This window comes from Ailuropoda melanoleuca, chromosome 2 (assembly GCF_002007445.2).
Source record: "Ailuropoda melanoleuca isolate Jingjing chromosome 2, ASM200744v2, whole genome shotgun sequence".
In the NCBI taxonomy this organism is placed as follows: domain Eukaryota; kingdom Metazoa; phylum Chordata; class Mammalia; order Carnivora; family Ursidae; genus Ailuropoda; species Ailuropoda melanoleuca.
Genome location: NC_048219.1, coordinates 186,015,130 through 186,035,626, shown reverse-complemented (window position 1 = coordinate 186,035,626; position 20,497 = coordinate 186,015,130). Strand labels below are relative to the sequence as shown.

The following is a 20,497-nucleotide window of genomic DNA, read 5'->3' as shown; positions in this document are numbered from 1 at the left end:
TGGGGGATTGGGATAGGCCAGTGATGGGTATTAAGGAGGGCACATATTGCATGGTGCACTGGGTGTTATATGCAAATAATGAATCATGGAACATTGCATCAAAAACTGGGGATGTACTGTATGGTGACTAATATAACAAAATAAAAATTATAAAAAAAAGAAAATATTTAATCAGAGCAATTATTTGCAACTCATCATTTCTTTTTGCCACACATACACATACTCCTAATTTTCAAATTCCTACAAATTAATAATGAGAAAAATAACCCAAGAAAATATGAGCAAAAGACAGGAGCGAACAGTTCAAAAAGAGAAAATGCAGTTGGCCAAGGGGCACACAAAGTTGCCAACATTCACTTATAGTCATGAAAATATAAATTAAAACAGAAATTATGTATACTTAAATGAAGAAAAATTTTAAGATGAGTATTATTTAGTGACAGAAGGAATATAGGAAATAAGCATTATCACACAGTGTTTGTAATATTCACATGTCTATAACCTTTGAGATGTAATTCCAATGTATCTTTTAAGTAGTACATATAAATGTGTAACATGTGTGTTATTGAAAAAACGCTAGGGCATAAAAATATGATTACAAGGATGAGTATTGCTGCACTGGACAGTTTGTAATGTCACTTGATAAGGGTGGGGTTGAATAAACTTTGGCGCATTTATATTTTATAATAATATATAACCAATAAAAATTACATATATTTAAATGTGTTAGCTTGGATGCCCATGATATGTTGTTAAGAGAAAAAAGTAAGTTGCATAATATATAGTGTGTTCTCTTGAAGGTGTAAAACCTATAAATATATACATAAATACGGCTTATTTATATAAGCCTTGAAAAGTATTAAAAAATGTACTATGAACTCATAACATTGGTGATGTCACAATTTTAGGATTGTAAGGGGAAGGGAGAAATTGGTTTTCAGTTTATATGTTCTGTATTGTGTGTTACAAATGTATTTTTGTATTTAAACAAATATTTTAGAAAAAAATTAGTTAGAATATATCTTAAAATGCTGCCAGAATTGGAAGCAGCCCAAGTCTCTCTCCTAAAACTGTCTCCAAAAGTTAAAGTCTAACTTTATTCTTTGAGTCCTTAGTTAATTGCCTTAAAGATTATATCAGATTCTTTTATTATTATTATTTTACTTTAACAATGATTATTATTATTTTACTTTAACAATGAAAATATCATATAGAATGATCAAAATCCCTTATATATTTAGCTTTACGATTCCACCTGCTGGGTTCGTCTGTCCATCATAGAAGCCAATTAAGTTCATCTGATGTAGTCCATTCATAACCACTTGTAATAGAACTACTATGGATTTATACACATTTCAAAGATTTTAGGGACCTTTCATTTCATGGTCTTTTTACCTCTTTCTGTGTGCATTGGGTATTTGTCTATTTCTAGGTTTTCAGCAGCCTGCTTTAGGCTGTGAAAAATCGCTCTCCCATGAACCAGGGGTTCTTAGCTGTCTGCTGTGGGTCTCTGGTTCCCTAAGGCTCTGAGACCTTGGGTTTGGTGGCCAACTTGCCGCAGCCCTTGGCTCTACACACGTGCTTGTTTGATTATCTGGCATATCTTCGAGATGGGGCCAATCAGCTCAAATCCTAAATCTCAGGACTGATTCAGAAACCCCACCCCCAATCTCTGGATCCAACCATGATGTCAAATTTAGCTACTTTCCCAGGAGAAGGGCAACCTAAAAAGAAGACCAGTACAACACTGGAGACCTTTGACGATATTCTAGGATTCTTAGAGGGCTTTAGTTTTGTTGTTGCTTTCATGACCTTCTGTACCACGACTTCCAATGGCCGGATTGACCCCTGTATTTCTGTAGTTCTCTGAGAATGTCAACTTGGGGGGAGNAGCCCAAGTCTCTCTCCTAAAACTGTCTCCAAAAGTTAAAGTCTAACTTTATTCTTTGAGTCCTTAGTTAATTGCCTTAAAGATTATATCAGATTCTTTTATTATTATTATTTTACTTTAACAATGATTTTTATTATTTTACTTTAACAATGAAAATATCATATAGAATGATCAAAATCCCTTATATATTTAGCTTTACGATTCCACCTGCTGGGTTCGTCTGTCCATCATAGAAGCCAATTAAGTTCATCTGATGTAGTCCATTCATAACCACTTGTAATAGAACTACTATGGATTTATACACATTTCAAAGATTTTAGGGACCTTTCATTTCATGGTCTTTTTACCTCTTTCTGTGTGCATTGGGTATTTGTCTATTTCTAGGTTTTCAGCAGCCTGCTTTAGGCTGTGAAAAATCGCTCTCCCATGAACCAGGGGTTCTTAGCTGTCTGCTGTGGGTCTCTGGTTCCCTAAGGCTCTGAGACCTTGGGTTTGGTGGCCAACTTGCCGCAGCCCTTGGCTCTACACACGTGCTTGTTTGATTATCTGGCATATCTTCGAGATGGGGCCAATCAGCTCAAATCCTAAATCTCAGGACTGATTCAGAAACCCCACCCCCAATCTCTGGATCCAACCATGATGTCAAATTTAGCTACTTTCCCAGGAGAAGGGCAACCTAAAAAGAAGACCAGTACAACACTGGAGACCTTTGACGATATTCTAGGATTCTTAGAGGGCTTTAGTTTTGTTGTTGCTTTCATGACCTTCTGTACCTCGACTTCCAATGGCCGGATTGACCCCTGTATTTCTGTAGTTCTCTGAGAATGTCAACTTGGGGGGAGGAGATTGACCACGAAATTCGCCTTTGTCTTGCTATTTCTTCTGGAGTGAAATTTCTCCCCTTTTGTTCCCACCTTTGAATTGCTTGCAGCCTGCGGTTATTCCTGCTTTTCTCACTTCCACCCTCAGCTTCTCCTTTCTCCTAAGAGCAGCTCCAAGGAGCAGTCCAGTACAATGTCTTTTACCTTCGATCCCAGATATCTGTCCAACTTTTATGTTGCAAGATTCAGGACAGAGCATTTGTCTGGGCAACATGAATGAACCTTACGTTTTTCTCAACTACATGGATCTAAAGCAGTAAAAGGAAAGAAAAGAAAGAAGACGAAGCCCGGGAAGAAATCATTTTCTTCCCTGCTAATTTTTCTGTATCACTAGCTGTGAAAATTGCCATAGTTTGCTTGGTTTTAAGGATGGGAATAAAGGGAAGCCTGTACTTAACAGGATAGGAAGAAGAGAAAGCCCAGTTACAAATATCACGTGATAAAAATAGAACATGACTAGTCAAGCCTGGAGACAGCAGATAAAAAGAAAGAGGTCACCAGAGAGCTGGGTTAAGACTGAGAAATGATCCCAGAGAATTATGCTGGCAAGAAGCCTTGACCCCAATAGGTAATAGCAGCTAACCCTTATCAACGACTTTCTTTGTGCCAGATCCAATTATAAGCCCCATACTTGCAGTAATTATAAACATATGTTCCTGTGGCAGCAGCACCTTGGAAAGATGAGGAAACTTTTATAGAAAGGTTAAGCAAGTGATCAGCATCTTACAGCTGGGAAGAGACAGATCCAGCGTCCTCACCCTTGTTGTGCAACCACAACGGCCTCTGGCCTCTTAACCATGATGCTAATTGCCCAGGAGATGCTTTACTACAGCACCCTCTGGAAGGACTACGCCCCTCAGTCTCCTCCCTGACAATCCCACTCATTTTGGCCAGGTAACTCTGATGCATACAGTTAGGGGACCACACTTTGAGAAATGTTGGCTGGATTTTTGAAGCCAGATTAAGCCAGCACTGAAATGAATTCATTGACGTTTTGCAGAAACACGTGTTTCCCTTACAACCTCTGTTTCATTGCACTGAGCGACCTTTGTGGTCCTCTGTGCACTAAGTGCCCTGTGGCTCCCCACGGGGTGGCGAGGACAAATACTGTGGTTGCTAGGCAGCAAACTGGCATGAATCTAATTTAAACACATCCAGTTCAATACTGATTTTGAATTATCTCTCACTTCACTCTACCCTGACAATTCTCAGCTCCTTTTGAAAGGCAGCGAGCATTCTTGTATTTTTTTTAATCTGGAATGACTTCATATTTTTAATAGGAGTTAAAATAAAATGAACAGTCTGTCCCTTTTCTGCTTTATCTGTTACTAATTCTCTTCCCTGTCAATTCAATGTAAGTCTAAATATTCCCCCACACAAGACTAAAGGCTTTTTTCACTAAAGCACTTCACAAAGTTATGATAAATTTTCATCAAGCCGTCATTGAGCAACATGGTACATACATGTATATTTTTGAGCACTCTGGGTGATAGGTCTAACTACCTCACTTTACATTCTAGAACAGGTTCTGAATGATTGATTAACTTGTCCCACTTCACACACAGCCAAAATTAAGGTCCTGGTCTCTCTGACTCCCCTGCTCCATGCCCTTACCAATTTGCCTACCTCTGACCCTTTGAGAAATTCCTTTAAACCATGCACTTAACAGCCTGACCTGATGAGGATATTTCCACTGTTCACAAGGGAATATGTCCTTCATTTTGATACATTTAACTTTGCCTCAGTTTATCTTTAAATAAACATATTAATAATTCCAATACTGTGTGTCTAAAAATAAATACAGCAATGATATGAAAACACTTGGAGAATAACAACTGGAGAGCAGTGTCTTTATCTGATTCTCATAAGTGGCTTAAAAACAACATCTATAACATTAAAAAAAAAATCAAACACTTCTGTGATAAAGCAAGCACCACCCCTCCCACTGGGGGTTGAGGGAGCAATTAAAGGGATTTATAAACAGGATGCAAGACTTCTTAAGCAAAACTTCTATAGCAAAGTTTACATTTTAATATATACAAAAGAATAATATAAACCTAGTATCTCAGAACACTAATTAAAACTAAGCTCTCAGTTTGGTCTCTCTTAACAAAGAGAATGAAAGCAGAGAATTAAGAATTGAGGTACTGTCGCCCAACAGGGAGCAAGGGACCACTTCAGCTGAATGGCTGAAAGAAATACTGACAGAGTACTAAGGTACAGCAAGTTACTCTGCCAACAGGGCCCTCTCTAATTACTGGAAACCCATCTGCTGCAGGGGTAGAATAATGATGAAGAAAGAAGTAAACCATGAATTCAAGAATCCAAGTCTCACTTTGGTCAAGACATAAAACACTTGCGGACATTAAGAGTTGTGGAAACATTAAAAGAATAGAAGCAAAAAAAATTAAAATTAAAAAAATAAAGAATAGAAGCAAATGTCCATGTCTACATTTACTTCAAAAAAAAAAAAAAAAAAAAGAATGTGGAGCCCAATGCTGGGCTTGAACTTGCAAACTTGAGATCGAGACCTGAGCTGAGATCAAGAGTCAGATGCTTAAAGGACTGAGCCACCCAAGCACGCCTATATTTATTTCTATGTATGAATACACACACACACACACACACACACACACACACACACACACACACATTCTGTCTTTAACTTGCTAATATCCACAGAAATTATCTTAGAAGAGAATATGACCTATAGTATTTCCCATATTTATTTGACCATGGAGAAATTCTGTCCATTTTCCCCAAGTCTCTTGAAAACCATCTTGGAGAAATGCTAATGTGAATCTGAGGGAAGGGGGTCGTCAGAAACTAGGGACACAGTACAGCTCAAGTGAAACAGAATCTATTAGGAGAAGGGGTGCCTGAGTGGCTCAGTAGCTTGTCTGCTTTCAGCTCAGGTCATGATCTCAGGGTCCTAGAATCAGGCCCTATTTCAGGCTTCCTGCTAAGTGGGGACTCTGCTTCTCTCTCTCCTTCTGTCACTCTCCCTGCTCATTCTGTCATTCTCTCTCTCTCTCAAATAAATAAATAAATAAAATCTTAAAAAAAAAAAAAAAGAAAGAAAAGGAAAATTCCTCTCCCACCACTGATTTATGCTGTTACTGTGGATCACATAGCAAGTGTCTGCAGTGAAGGGCCTGGTCCACCACATGAAAGACTGGACTGGGTTTATTATTCAGCGACATAGCACTTAGTAAGTTGATACCAAATGGATATAACACAGTCCTTGCCTTCAAGGAGCTCACCGCCAGGCAAGAAATAACAGCCCCATGATCAGATTTTTCCAATGCAATCTGACAAGTATCCCTGGAGTATTACTGTAAAATAGTCAGGTTCACAGGATAGAAAAAAAAAATAGCTAAAAACAGACCAGAGAATGGGTTGGCTTGCTTGTGTGAGGGGACGAGTATGACTTGAGAAGCTGGACAGATAGAAGACTACTTCTTTTAATAGTCCAGCGGGTTAAAGACCTACACTAACATATGGTGGGGCTATTAAGGAGATGGAATTGACANAAGGAGATGGAATTGACGGAAGTTGGTGACTGAAAAGAAAACAAGGGAGAGGAGTATGGTGGTGATTACTCCCACATGTCTGCATTGGGCTGTTAGCTGGATAGTTGTGCCAGTAATTTAAATAAGATGCCCAGAAGAAAGTCAAGATGGCTCAAGCATGGGATGGATGAAGCAAATGAGATAATGTCACAGGCCCGCATGCATATAGGGACATAGATGCCCAAGAAGGAGATAGATAGGACTCAATGCAGGAGGAGGAAGGAGGACAGTTGTTCTGGATTTGAAAAGTAGAAGCTTTGAGCCTGGAAGACTTTACCGGGAATGCCATGGGGACTGGGCTGGAGCTGGGGGAAAGGTCCTTGGGCTACACTCCCGCCTAAGGCACTGGTAAAGAGGGCCCTACTTAGGAGGTAGAGATGGAGTGGACAGGGAGATGAAGAAAACAAGACGAAATTGATTTCTCAGAATTAAAGAAAGGCCATAACAAACATGCCAAAGAGGTATCACATAAGGAAGGGCCCACTGGGTTTGGTAATCAGAGTCATTGGCAGTTCTTTTTTTAAAATTTATTTTATTTTATTTAAATTCAATTAATTAACATATAGTGTTTATTAGTTTCAGAGGTAGAGTTCAGTGATTCATCAGTTGTGTACAACACCCAGTGCTCACGACATCACATGGCCTCTTTAGTGCCCATCGCCTAGTTACCCCATCCCCCAACCCACCTCCCATGTGTTTCCTACAGTCAGGACTCTCCCATGGTTTGTCTCCCTCTCTGATTTTCTCTTATTTTATTTTTCCCTTCCCTCCCCTATGATCCTCTGTTTTGTTTCTTAAATTCCACATGTGAGTGGAATCATATGATGATTGTCTTTCTCTGATTGACTTCTTTCACTTAGCATAATAACCTCTAGTTCCATCCACGTCATTGCAAATGGCAAGATTTCTTTTTTCATGGCTGAGTAATATTCCATTGTACATAGATACCACATCTTCTTTATCCATTCATCTGTCAATGGACATCTTTCCATAGTTTGGCTATTGTGGACATTGTTGCTATAAGCATTGGGGTGCAGGTGCCCCTTCGGATCACTACATTTGTATCTTTGGGGTAAATAACCAGTAGTACAATTGCTGGGCTGTAGGGTATCTCTCATTGGCAGTTCTTTAACAGAAAATTTTCGGAGGCTTTGAGCACAACCTGATTACAGTGGGTTAAACTCTGAAAAGATGTGTTATCTTATCAAACAGGGTGTTAGTATGTTGTTGTTGCTTTATCTACAAAGCACTTTGAGCGTCAACCCAATCAAAGTACCAGAACCGTTCAATCAAAATGCTCTAGCATACCAAAGTTAAAAATAGTTCAGTAGGCTATCACATTGTACACGAAAATGTTGCTTAATTTGATAAGGGAAATTAAATATAAAAATAATATGATCCGATGAGTATAATATTGAAAAAGAAATTTCTTTCTCTGCCTCTTCTTCCTCTTCCACCATTGGGACCCGGGTAGATAGCACTCAACTAATTCAAGAGAAAATTATAAATATTCGAGGGAGAAGCTGCATCGTGTTGAGAAGTAAAGGAGATATCAAACAATTTGGATCCCAGACAGAGCAGAGAAAATTTTGGGAAGAGGAGGATTGGCTATGATTTAAAATGTATTTCTTACTGCCCATTTTTGTTGACTAAAGAAACTATCTAACTAGAATGAAATGTATCCTGTTTCAAGAAAATAAGGAATTCTATTTCTCACTCTTATGGTTAAAATAATTTTATGTGCTTCATGTTTAATTCTAAACTGCATATTATGGGCATTGATAAAGAAACCATTCTTTTAGTCAAAGTGCCTTTGTATTTTACACAAATTGTTTGAATCTCATATGTAAAATACTGTGCACTCCAACTTGCCCAGCAATAAGAATAACTGTTTTAATAAGAGATTTGAGGCTTTTTGGGCATGTATAAATTAAGTAAAAATGAGTGCCGTTTTCTGATTCCGAATTGTTGGGCATCAAATGAATTATTCTAATGCATTCGTTCATTTTCCACCAGAGCACAGTAAGCGTGATTTTCCTCACTGTAGACCCAACTCCTTTGATAAAACATCAACCTACCTGCACAATTTAAATTACTGAAAACTGTTGGGCTATTGGGGAAAATGTAACTAAAAATAAATAAATAAATAAACAAATAAATCCTATCTATATATATAATATGTATATATATATATATATATATATATATATATCCAGATTAGAAAAAAAGCCATAATCCTTTCTTAATAAAATTAGTGTCAATAGAAAAAATTTTGTTTCTGTTTTGAAGAATGGGGCCCTTAATTCACCTATAAGGCTTTGTTGGAGGTTATGGGACTTTTCATTTTGTGTGTACCTTTTAAAAGTGAATTTATAAGTTAAGCTATATTTGTTTTGCAACTTCAAGTAATGGGAAAATGAGATCAAAATCTGCTACTGTCCTATATTGGACCTAATCTTTTTTATTCATAATAATTTTGTTTCTGTCATGGCCAGAACAAAATGGATTGCCCATCTTATTTTTTATACTACATGTATAACACTAAAGATAATAAACATACAAAAGTTGGTTAAGGTAAATTCAAATGCATTTATTTTTTAGTCGCATTGGGATAAAATGTATATAGAAAACCTTGATGAAAACAAAATAGTTTTGAGTTTCACATTAACAACCTTGAAGAAATGTATTGTCTTATTGTCTCTTCACCAAAATCCCCAGAATAATAGTCTTGCTTCCAAATATGCAAAACTGCCCCAGTTCTAAATTGGCGTCCTCTTCTCTACTATAAAAATCATCCTATAGTGTTCAGTGGTAAGTGGGTGGAAACACAGAAGTACAAGTCTGAAACCTTGGCATATAAAAATGTTAAAAAAAAAAAGAACCCATTTTAAGTTTGAAACTAAAAATTTCAGTCACAATGAATTACAACCCAGATTTTATACCTTACATGAAAAGAATGACTTCGATCATAATATTACCAAGGTTTTTAGTACTACCCATTATTCATGTCTTGACAAATTACTTGTGAGATCTAGCTGGGAAATTAAAATGTATGTTCCTGGGTCAGGCACAGGTGTGATTCATGAAAGTCTAATTTTACAGTTTGCTCAACCTTAATACAACGCAGTTTTAAAAAACAAACCAAATATTTTGATTTGCTTCCAATTTAGATACAATTTAGGCTGCTCTATAATTCAAAGTAACAAAATAGTTGAAAAATGATTCTCATTTATGGTTGGCATTTGATAGGACATTCTGTTTTATGCTGTACATACATATTTATATCCATGGTAACACCATCTAGTATCAAGCAATATTTTAAAAACTCAGACCCCAAATCCATTATTCTTTGGATTGTACCATGATTTCTGAAACTGAGTCATATCTATATGTACATCGCTTGTTTTGTCCAAATATTTTTCCTTCTTTACCAAGACTGTAGTTTGAGTGGTAAAAAAAATCGTTGTGTTCAACTTATTTTTATACTACAAAAATTAATTATTTCCTTTTAAGAGAATACATAGATGTGATCCAATCAAAGAAAAAAATATTTTCGGTGCCTTTTCTCTTTTCCTCTAAAATATCAACGTATTGAGCGACCACATGTCCTGGTTGCAGAAATAATCTCATATTCTACCTGTTGGTCAGCTAATAACCTCTTCTCTCACTGTGTAGTGTCTTGGTGTGGCAATAAATCATCCAGCCACCCTTTCAATACATAATTTGCCTAAATTCACTTAATTTCATGATGCTACATTTTCAACATTTATACAATAGGCATAATTACTTCTAAACTTAATAAAGACTGGCATAAATGTGAAATTACCACCCTCATTTTACAAATACAGAATTAATCCCAGTGGTGACTCGGGTCTAAAAGAACACCTTTTGTGGTTGCATACATCTTTCTGGCAAGAAACTAGTCATGTAATTAAATAAACCTCTATAGCCAGAAAGAAAAAGAATTTTGCTTCTGAAAAGCCATTTATTACCTGCCTATTTCTCTGTAGCCAGAATCTAATAATCAGCCCTTTTAGGAGATGGACAAATTACATTGCCAAACCCAAATTGCTATTTGAGGTAAGTAACATGATTTGAATTGATTCTGATGATTCTCTAAAGAGAAGAGGAAATTAAAAAAATGAAATATTTTCTTTATAGTATTTTAGGGTGTCCTTTACAATTGCCCCATCTTTTCTAAAGTATTTAGATTTTTAGAACTTTCGTAGTGTCATGTTTATTTATTCCTAAAAGAAAAAGGATATAGGAAATACATTCATTCAAATAAATATTAAAGGCTCACTATAAATAAAAATGCCATGCTGGAGATGATGTGCCCCCTTGCTCTTTCAGCTGGAGGGTAACCTCAATTACTAGAGCCCACTGTATGAAGTTAGGACCCAAATGCTTTCAGTTTCTAGGCAAACAGCACAAGGACTGCATTGCCACTCCAGTGGAATGATGGATTTGGGGGCCCCCGTAGAGATTCTGATTCAGTGGATCTCATGTGGGACCCAGGAATCTGCATTTTAATTAACAATCCCTGATAAGTAATGAACATGATACAATTTAGGAAGCATTCCCCTAATGGTATAAAAGCCTTAGAGCATGTTGACCTTGCTCAGCTTTTTTGTGTCTTAACGCATCACAGCAGAGATAGCAAGCATAAAAGCTGAACAGGCAAACATAATAAATTAATAAAACGTGAATTGGGGCATTGCTGTTGAGAAAAATTCACCAGCTCAGCACACTTCTGCTGAATATTCACAGTCTTCACCTTTGAAATAGATGGTGGCCGTCTCCAAGGATGAGGAGTTGGTATTTTGAAACCCGTGTTGTGGGCTAAGTAGTTAGGGGGAAATAGAGCCATGCCCTACAGAAACCAGCAGAGTCATAGCCTGGGACTTTGAATTTGCAACAGGTCCTTTCAGCTTAGTTCTCAGACAAAGAGGGGCTGTAGTCCTAATTAAAATAGTTCTTAATGAGAGTGACTGTGTGGGCTGGAACAAAGAATAGAGAATAATTTTCTATGCATAACATTTCCAAAATGCCATTACTATGTAGGAGAAACATTTATGTGTTTGTAAAATGCACTGGCTTTCTCGGAATCCAAGAAATCATAGGTTTAGAAGGATTTTTAAGGGTCATCTACTCCACCCCTAATCCTTATCTACCCACCACCAGACACCTGGAACATAGCAAATAAATTCAGAAGGAATTTGATTAAAGCAGGTTTCTTTGATAATCAGAGCTAATATATCTCTCCAAAACTGTACTTCATAAATCAAGAAAAACTAGTTGTTATTATCAACTACTGTGAATGTGAATTATACACTGAGTCAAACATGCTGGGAATACTGGTTATTTTCAAAGCAAGTATTTATTAAGTACTTACCCTATGTTAGGTGCTTTATGGGGAGATCTTATTAGATCCTTATGAAGTTGATATTATTTAGACAGATAAAGAAATCAAGAGATACTAAGTTACTTAATTGAAATCTCACAGCTAACACCAAAATTCAAAACCAGGTCTGTCTGACTCCAAGCTGGAAGCAGAAATGCCATACAAACATCTGGAATGATGGTCCAGATGTGCCTAATAGAAAAAAGAAATCTGCAATCATCAAACAATTCATAAATTAGTGGGATGGACTTTTAGAGTCAGACACATCCAATTTGAAATCCTACTTCTATCATGTGTAGGACCTTTGGCAATGATCTGAGCCTCTCCTTGCCTCTTTGATTTATAAAATAGAAATAAAGTCTCATAGAGTTCTTACTAAAATCATATATGAAGCACCTAGTAGTGTGTTATCTGACGAGTACTTGCCACTCCAAACCAGAAAATAAGTACTGCTTTGCTAGACTGTAGTGATATAAGAAAGTTCCACATTCATTTTAGGTCAGTGGAATTCAGGATATACGTATCTCAGATTCAGTTAAGTCTGCAGCATACTGTGATCATCATGTGAAATACGCATAAAGTATACATGTTTATTGTGGCTAAACATAGACACTGGTGGTAGCAAGAAAGGGTAATGAAGGAATCAGTGCATCTCTGTCCCATGAAAACCTCAGATTAGGGAGTATAGAGATGGATATTATGGGACAGAGATTGCTCAATCCAGTCTAATATTCTGGTTGTTCACTAGCTAAATCTGAGAGCCTAATAAATGAAAAGATTTGACCAAAAATCATGTTGAAAGTCAGTATTAGTGGGTTAGTTCCAGGACAAGAAGAAAGCTGTGTAGCTCCCGGTTCTGAGCTGTACCCTCAATTTGCCTTTTTCTTATAGCAAATACACATTGTTTTGGCAGGTTTTTTTTTAACCAAGAATCTTTAAAATACTTTGAGTACTCTACCCTAAGAAAATAACGCCAAAGGGGTGATATTTGGGAGAGGATAGAAGGACCAAGTGTATAAAGAAAGACTCTGAATACTTGTTTTTTTGAAAAATTCTCATTTTTTATAAAAGATTCATTTTTATTTAAAAAAAAAAACTCATATTTTCTACAATGGCACAAAATTTGAAGCGCTGTAATAACAGCTCACTCTGTCCTGTTCTAGAAGTCTTTTCTCAAATGTTAGCATCTCTGCAGTACCCACCCTAACAATTCCATTATAATTGGCCCCCTTCCCCCAACTTTATCCATGCCCCTCTTCTGCTTTTTTTTTCACATGACAGTTATCATTTTCCAACATATACATAATTTACTTATTTTGTGTTTATTGACCAGCTTGTCACAGGGGCATTAGTTTCAAAAGGGCAAGCATTTTTGTCCCTTGTTCACTGATGTATTCCCATCACCTAGAACAACCCAGTAAGGGTTCAGTGGTGTTTGTTGAATGAATGAATGACCTCCAAAACTAGGAGACTGGATTAGTAAATTATGGTGTGATATTTTATTCTACTTATTTAAAGTGGTCATAAAATTTGGAAAGCCAATGTAAAAATATCTAGAATGTGCCATTAAGTGAATAAAAGAACAACATTCAAGTTCAAATATATACTCAAGGGGAACCAGGTAAAGCTATGTATCAGAAAAAAGATTTAAGGAAGTGGGTTTTATGCTTTTTGTTTTTCATTTTTAAATATATTTTGTTGCACTTGAGAGCTATCGCCAGGAATAGAGAAAAGGCAGTAAGAGGAGAAAGAACTGTGATCATGAACGTTCTGTCCCCATGACCTTAGGATGGCAAGGGCCCATATGCTCCTTGCCTGAATCCTTGGCATCTTTATCTAAAATGAAGATGGAACTTTTCAGACAAGGAGCATATCGGGGCTTAGTTTTCCTTTTATTTCCAGAAATATGTGATATGCAGAATTGGCTCACGAATCCCAAGTTAAGGGATTTCATTTTAGCTAAATATTCAGTATTGTTCCCTTTCCCGTTCTCCATCCACAGTCCATCCCGATCTCCTGAATTCCCTTTGCCATTATCCACGTCCGTTTGTCTTGTTGCTGTTTTCCTCCTCTACTCTCTGCCAACAACCTCTTACTCCGGTCTTGGGCCCAGACTCACGCCCTGTTTAGCCTCTGTCCCCAGTTTGCGTGTGGGTGCTTCGCTGAACAAATAAAGTCATGGCACCGAGGAAGTTCAAGGCCAGAGAAGTCCAGAGCGGCTGAGGACACCCAACTACTCCCCCCTCGGCCTGCCTGTTCCTGTGAGCCAGGAGCCTGCACCCCGTGTTCTCCATCAGCCTTTCGGCAGCAAGCTCAGGGCTCTTCCCTCCCACTTTCTCTTTCTGCAAAGACAGTGCCAGTGTCTCCCTTGCTTGTGGCACTTCCACACCCCCAGTGATTCCTCTCACACACATCTCCTTGCCTGTCCCCTCCCTGGTTCCCGACAACCATAGGTCTTTATTTCTCACATTGCAGGAAGCTCATTTCTCCTCATTTTCTCCACCGCAGAAGACAAGATCTCCTTTATAATCTTCATGTCAATTGCTCAATCCCCAGGTTCATGTAATTTTAGAATCAAAAGGAATATTAAAAGCTGCCTAGCGAGGGGCACCTGGGTGCCTCAGTGGGTTAAGGATCCGACTCTTGATTTCCACTCAGGTCATGATCATAGGGTCATGAGATCCAGCCCCGCCTGGGGCTCCACGCGGGGCGTGGACTCTCCTTAAGATTCTTTCTCTGTCTTTCTCTCTGCCCCTTCCCACCTCTCCACCCCTCACCCCTCTTACCTCCCCACCTCAAAAAAAAAAAAAAGGCTCATAGTGAAACCCCCATTATCACTCTGTGGTCAGTACATTGCTAGGTGCTTGGTGGGTGTTTGGGAAATATTTGCCATCAATAAATACTGAGAAATCAGCCATTACATACAAAGTTTGGGGTCATCTTTTATTCATATATATTTATAAAAATCGATGAGTAATCAGGGAGAAGTCTGGCCCTGAGAAAGCATTGAGGTAAAACTGGAAAACTGATTTCAAATAGACAACACAGCTGACATAGAGAGGAGAAAAGATAAGTTACTGACACAAGAACGAGTAGAAATGGGCTAAAATTACGATGAAAAGATTACATAGAAATCATAATATCTTCTACCACCAAGAGCTGTTAAATAATGGAAGGTTGCTAAGGAAAACTGAAAAATGACAGCACTTGAGGTTAGCAACGTATCTGGTATGATTCATTGGGTGATGAAATTAGACTTTCCTTGATGGCGTAAAATAGAATAAATATGTTAAATAGTTTCTCCTCCCAGAGTCTGGGATAGATTTGATTTCCATTTCACTCGAAAGTGTGAAATGATTATAATGAGCAAGCCCCTTACCTACCTTAAAATAGCTCACATAGCCACCTTAACACTCCCCCAGAGATTACGAGAACTGTATTCAGTTTGCTTTTTGCCAGGACAGCTGATTTTTTTAATGATAAGTTTTAATTGTCTTTTTTTTTCCTTTCAGGCTTGTAAATTTTATAGTTCCCAATGGTATGTGGTAAACTACAAATATGAACAATATTCTGGAGACGTCCGACAGTTACCCCGGTAAGAACCTATCAAGGGTACTTCTTGGGTTTTTCCATATATAAAATATGATTTCTGTCTAAGTTCTACCATTGTTTACAAATACATGTATGTTAATCTAGTGTCAAAGTATATTTTATAATATTTACAAGTAATTGTCACAATAGAACATTTTGTTCAACAACATACATTTTGTTGTATATGCACGGAATCAATTGTGAGATATAAATTATTCTTATTTAATTTTTGAACAAAGTCTTAAAATATCATCATATCATTGTTTTGTGAGCTGTCATTTCAATAGCAGATATAACAGGACTAGAAAAAAACAGTCGTTCAGACGATATTCTGTGTTTAACGTTCAGATTTGCCACTGGTTTCATGTATTTTCATGCTGTGATATCAAAAGTCATGAAAATAAACAACTTCCACAGAAGTGATATATGTTTAAGAACAGCAAAAAGGGAAAATAAATAGCTTTTTTTTTTTTTTCTGGACTCTGGGGAAAGAAAGTCTTTAGGAGAAAGTGTCCTTGTTCTGCACCTGTTCAAGGATCACCCTCGTGGACAAGATCATCTGACCTACTACCTGAACTAAAGTAGTCATTTATTCAGTGTCTTTGTCCCCCAGTAAAGCAAAAATCCCCAAAGGGCAGGGACTTTTCCTTGCAGCATCCCCTGCAGTCTAGGAGAATGCCTGGCCCGTGGTCGGTGTGCAGTAACTACTCATTGTGTAAATAAACTAAGCGAATGACAAATTTTGAAATATAACATTCCTGGATGGGATTGGAGTGGCTCAAATTAAAGAACTGCAATGAATTGGAATCTCCTAACGCCTTGGGTCATCCAACTTGAATGTTAGAAATAATCCAGAAAAACACTTATAACAATCAAAAGTGGAGTTGTTATTAACACTTTCCTCAAGTCAAGATTCGAGAAGACACACATCACATCTAACTTTTTAGTGGACACATGGTTTAGATTTGGGCACTATTGGCCCAGATTTCCTGTGCCCCTAGAAACAACTGTTCCAGACTCGGGTACTTGGAAGGGCTGCTCTCAACTCCTGAATGTTGAATTTGAAGGAGCTGTTGAATAGCTCAGAGAAGTTGCCATCTGAGCTCAGCTCTGAAGGAACAGTAGCTACCAGCACGCTGCTCTTGGGGAAGGATTCCCAGAGGAAAGAAGCAAGGGTAGGCGCCCTGACTTGGGAACCAGCATAGTCTCTTGAGCAGAATGGGGAGGCTGGAACTGATGGCTAGAAAAGCTGGAGTAAGATGAAACCACGGAAGGAGACAAAGGACCTGGTGCGCCCCAGAAAAGAGCTTGGATTCATTCTCACGGCGACAGAAGCCTTCAGAAATTTTAACCTATTGTGACGTGATCCAGTTTCCTTCTTTAAAAGGTCACTTGAGCTTCTCTAAGGAGAATGGGATTGTAGCAGTGAGTATACCAAAAAAAAAGAGGTGAAGGGGAAAGAGGCCATTTATTTTTCAGTTGCATAACTAAGACCAAAACAATTCTCCTCCAAAACAGCAAATCGTTTTTTTGTAAACCGCTGAATAGTAGCTTTTACCAAATCTCTGAACATCCCTTTAATTACTCCTGATAGATAACCTCCTGTAACTTCATGTTGGGAAGGTCCCACCACACGCTAGGCTTTCGTGAGTAAGTACTATAACTTGGAATGTCTGCACGTTAGTCACACACTTTTTATAGGCACAACTGAAAAGCAAAGCATTTTTTAACGTCGAGACTTCCTCTTTCTAAAAACCATTCTGAGAAGCGGTTACAACTTGGAAGCTGTGTCCAAGCGGTTGGAGGACCGCATATGAGGTAAGAGATGGTAGAAAGTGGCATTTAGCTGCCCTTCCAAGTATATGCCTTCCTGCTGACTTCAGGTCTGCTGAAATCTTTGTTGTTGTTGTTGTTTTTAAGATTTTATTTATTTATTTGTTTGTTTGTTTGTTTATTTGACAGAGAAAGAGAGAGAGCACAAGCAGGGGGAGAGGGGGAAGCAGGCTCCCCACTGAGCAGGGAGCTTGCTGCAGGGCTCTCTCCCGGGACTTCTGGGATCAAAGTCTGTTGAAATCTTTAGTGGCTTTGTCCCCACACACCTTTTCTTATGCCCATGATGCCATCAAGCAAAATAAATAAATGAAAGATTTCACCTTCCTGGTATTCACCCTGTATTAAAACAACAGAGGAAACACCTCCAGTGAGAACAGGGCCTGGATATCATCGTCGAATTAGAATTCTCATGCAGCATGAGAAGAAACTTGAGGAGAAGCAAGACAAAAGTAACCGAAACACTGTTGAGAATTTCCCTTAATTAACTAAAGAAGTGGAAGCTGATACCAAGAAGGGGAAGAATAGTGCTGCCACAAAGTGGGAGATTTTAATGAACTGTGTGTATTCAAAGTGAAAATCAGAAGTTCCGGAATATAATCCTCACACATCCCCTGAAATAATGACTGTAACACTGAATAGAAAAATTATTTTTAAAATGATTTTACAAACCGTAAGCGCTCCCCATTAAAGAATACACGTATTTAGGTCAGTAATGGAACAGATAATTCACTTGGCCTTTGGAGACTATTAGAAGTAAATCATGTTCATGCCTCCTGGATTAGAAGAATTCTCTTATGTCTGCTACCAATTTAAACTCATCATTTCTTTTTATGGGTTGCTGAGGCTCCAAAATAAAAACTTGCAATTATGGTAGAGTGAAAAGAGAAGCTGTGTGTTTACCTCCCTAATTTTTATTCTTTAAATTAACTCTTAAGTACCTCACTTTTTTTAAGTGTCTGTTCATAGAAAGATACTGGAAAGAAACATTATTTCAGGCTAGAGTGTAAAATGTAAGCCTACACACATAAAAATCAGCACTGAACTTGGAATTCACAGAAGACAAAAATGACAAAAAGTACATGAGGCCAGCCAGAGGAGTCAAGAATATGCCATGGGGAAAGGACAGTCTCTTCAATAAATGGTGTTGGGAAAACTGGAAGAACGTGTACGAAAGAATGGAATCAGACCCCATCTGACAATCCACAAAAATTAACTCAAAATGGATTAACGACTTGAATGTAAGACCTGAAACCATTAAATCCCTAGAAGAAAATATAAGTGGTCAGCCCCTTGACATCTGTCTTGGCAATGAATTTTTTGGGATCCGACTGCATTCAAGCAAAAAAAGACATGTGAGACTACATCAAACTCAAAAGCTCCTGCATAGCAAAGGAAACCATCAACATCATCAAAAGGGCAACATACTGAATGGGAGAAAATACTTGCAAAGCATGTATCTGATAAAGGGTTAATATCCATAATATACAGAAAACTCATACAACTCAGTAGCAAAAAAAATAAAACAATCCAACTGAAAAATGATCAGAGCATCTGAATAGACATTTTTCCAAGGAAGACAGACAGTGGCCAACCAGTACATGAAAAGTACTCATCATTCTGAAATCAAATCATCGTCAGGAAAATACAAATCAAAACCACAGTGAGATATCACCTCACACCTATTAAAGTGGCTAATATCAAAAAGGCAAGAAATAACAAGTTGTAAAGAGGATGTGTCAAAAAGGGAACCCTCATGAACTATTGGTGGGATGTAAACTGGTACAGCCACTAGGCAAAACAGTATGGAGGTCCCTCAAAAATTTAAAAATAGAACTACTATGTGGCCTAGGAACTCCACTTCTGGGTATTTATCCAAAGAAAATAAAAACACTAATTCAAAAAGATAGGTGCACCCCTATGCTCACTGCAACATTATTTATAATAGCCAAGACATGGAAACAGCCTAAATGTCCACTGATGGATGAATGGATAACGAAAATGTGAGATAAGTAGATGATAGATAGATAGATAGATAGATAGATAGATAGATAGATAGATGATAGATAGATGATAGATAGATAGATAGATAGATAGATGATAGATAGATGATAGATAGATGATAGATGATAGATAGATGATAGATCGATCACTGAGGAACTATTGTGAGGATCACTGTTGTGATCCACAGTTATCAAGAACAAATTCCTATCAAATTGGTGTTTTGTAAGAGAGAGAAGAAAGGGTAAGTCAGGCTAGCAGAAGAGGGCAGAATATGAAGTTAAGAAAGGGATAGAATAGTGTCAAGGTCAAAGGGAGACTAACAGGAAATAATTAGCATATAGCATAGGACCACCCCTGAGCTAAATGTTGATGTCCCATGTTCAAGTTTGTCTTTGCTGCCTCCCCCTGTTTTCCCCACACATTCCTTTATTTTTCACTTGGGATGTTGTCTTAATACTCCCTTTACTGGCCTGCCATCATTTTAAGAATCCTGGAATGCTCATGTTCTCTTCTCCTCAGACAAAATGCTTGGAGTAATTGCTCTGAAATCAGCCATACGAATCTGACTGTGAATTTTGGGCAATGTGTTGCTTGTGGGATGAGGGAGAGAGGGAAGGGTGTGTTTAGGGGCTTTACCAATCAAATGAAAAGGTGAAAGGGACTGCTGTTTGCTCAGGAATGTCAAGGTATTGTTACGGAGAAAAGGGATATTTTGGGTAGGACAGGAAAAATTTCCCAGTGGTCCTAAAATAGCACTGTCCTCTGCTTCTGGCTCTGCCTCCACATAAACTTGACCCTAACCCAAAGCCGCAGAACAAGTTAACATTAAGGGCAATGGGCAAGGATATGCTTGAGTATCTCTAAGGCTCTGTGAGAAGGAGAAAGGAGTACAGGTACACCTGGATCCTTTGGCGGAGAACAATGGCTACAATTTTATGTAAGATGATTATCAAAGTGGGTTTGAATTAATTTATCCTACATACAAGCAGTAGCATTTTGGAAATAGGGCTTCTAATCCCACCTCTTCCACTTATGTGAGTAGCTGTTACAGACTTTGTTTCTTCTCAGGACAACAGCAAGACGAGGCTAGACTGTGGAGTTCTAGCATCTGTGTGCAAATATCTGATGACACACATATGTAATTTAATAAAAAGCAATACGCTGCTTAGTACATATTTAGACTTCAGTACAAATGTTCTGCTATCGTGGTAGAGATTTTTGAACTTCTTTGAACTTGCAGATAAGTCATGGATGAAGAAGACTGTGTTATGTATGTATGAATGTGTTTCTGGAATTTGGAATAATGCACACCCATTTGAGTAAA

The 20,497-nt window shown here is 37.9% G+C and overlaps 1 protein-coding gene across 6 annotated transcripts in view; it reads left to right on the top strand.

The window, feature by feature from the left end:
* The window catches only part of DOCK10 (dedicator of cytokinesis 10), a 240,246-nt gene that overhangs the window by 104,396 nt on the left and 115,353 nt on the right, over positions 1-20,497 (top strand). For all 6 annotated transcript variants that reach the window (XM_019798992.2, XM_011224086.3, XM_034655274.1 and 3 more), the window contains one exon: positions 15,261-15,343. In XM_019798992.2, the coding sequence (XP_019654551.2) occupies positions 15,261-15,343 (83 nt within the window). The remainder of the gene's footprint in view (positions 1-15,260; positions 15,344-20,497) is intronic.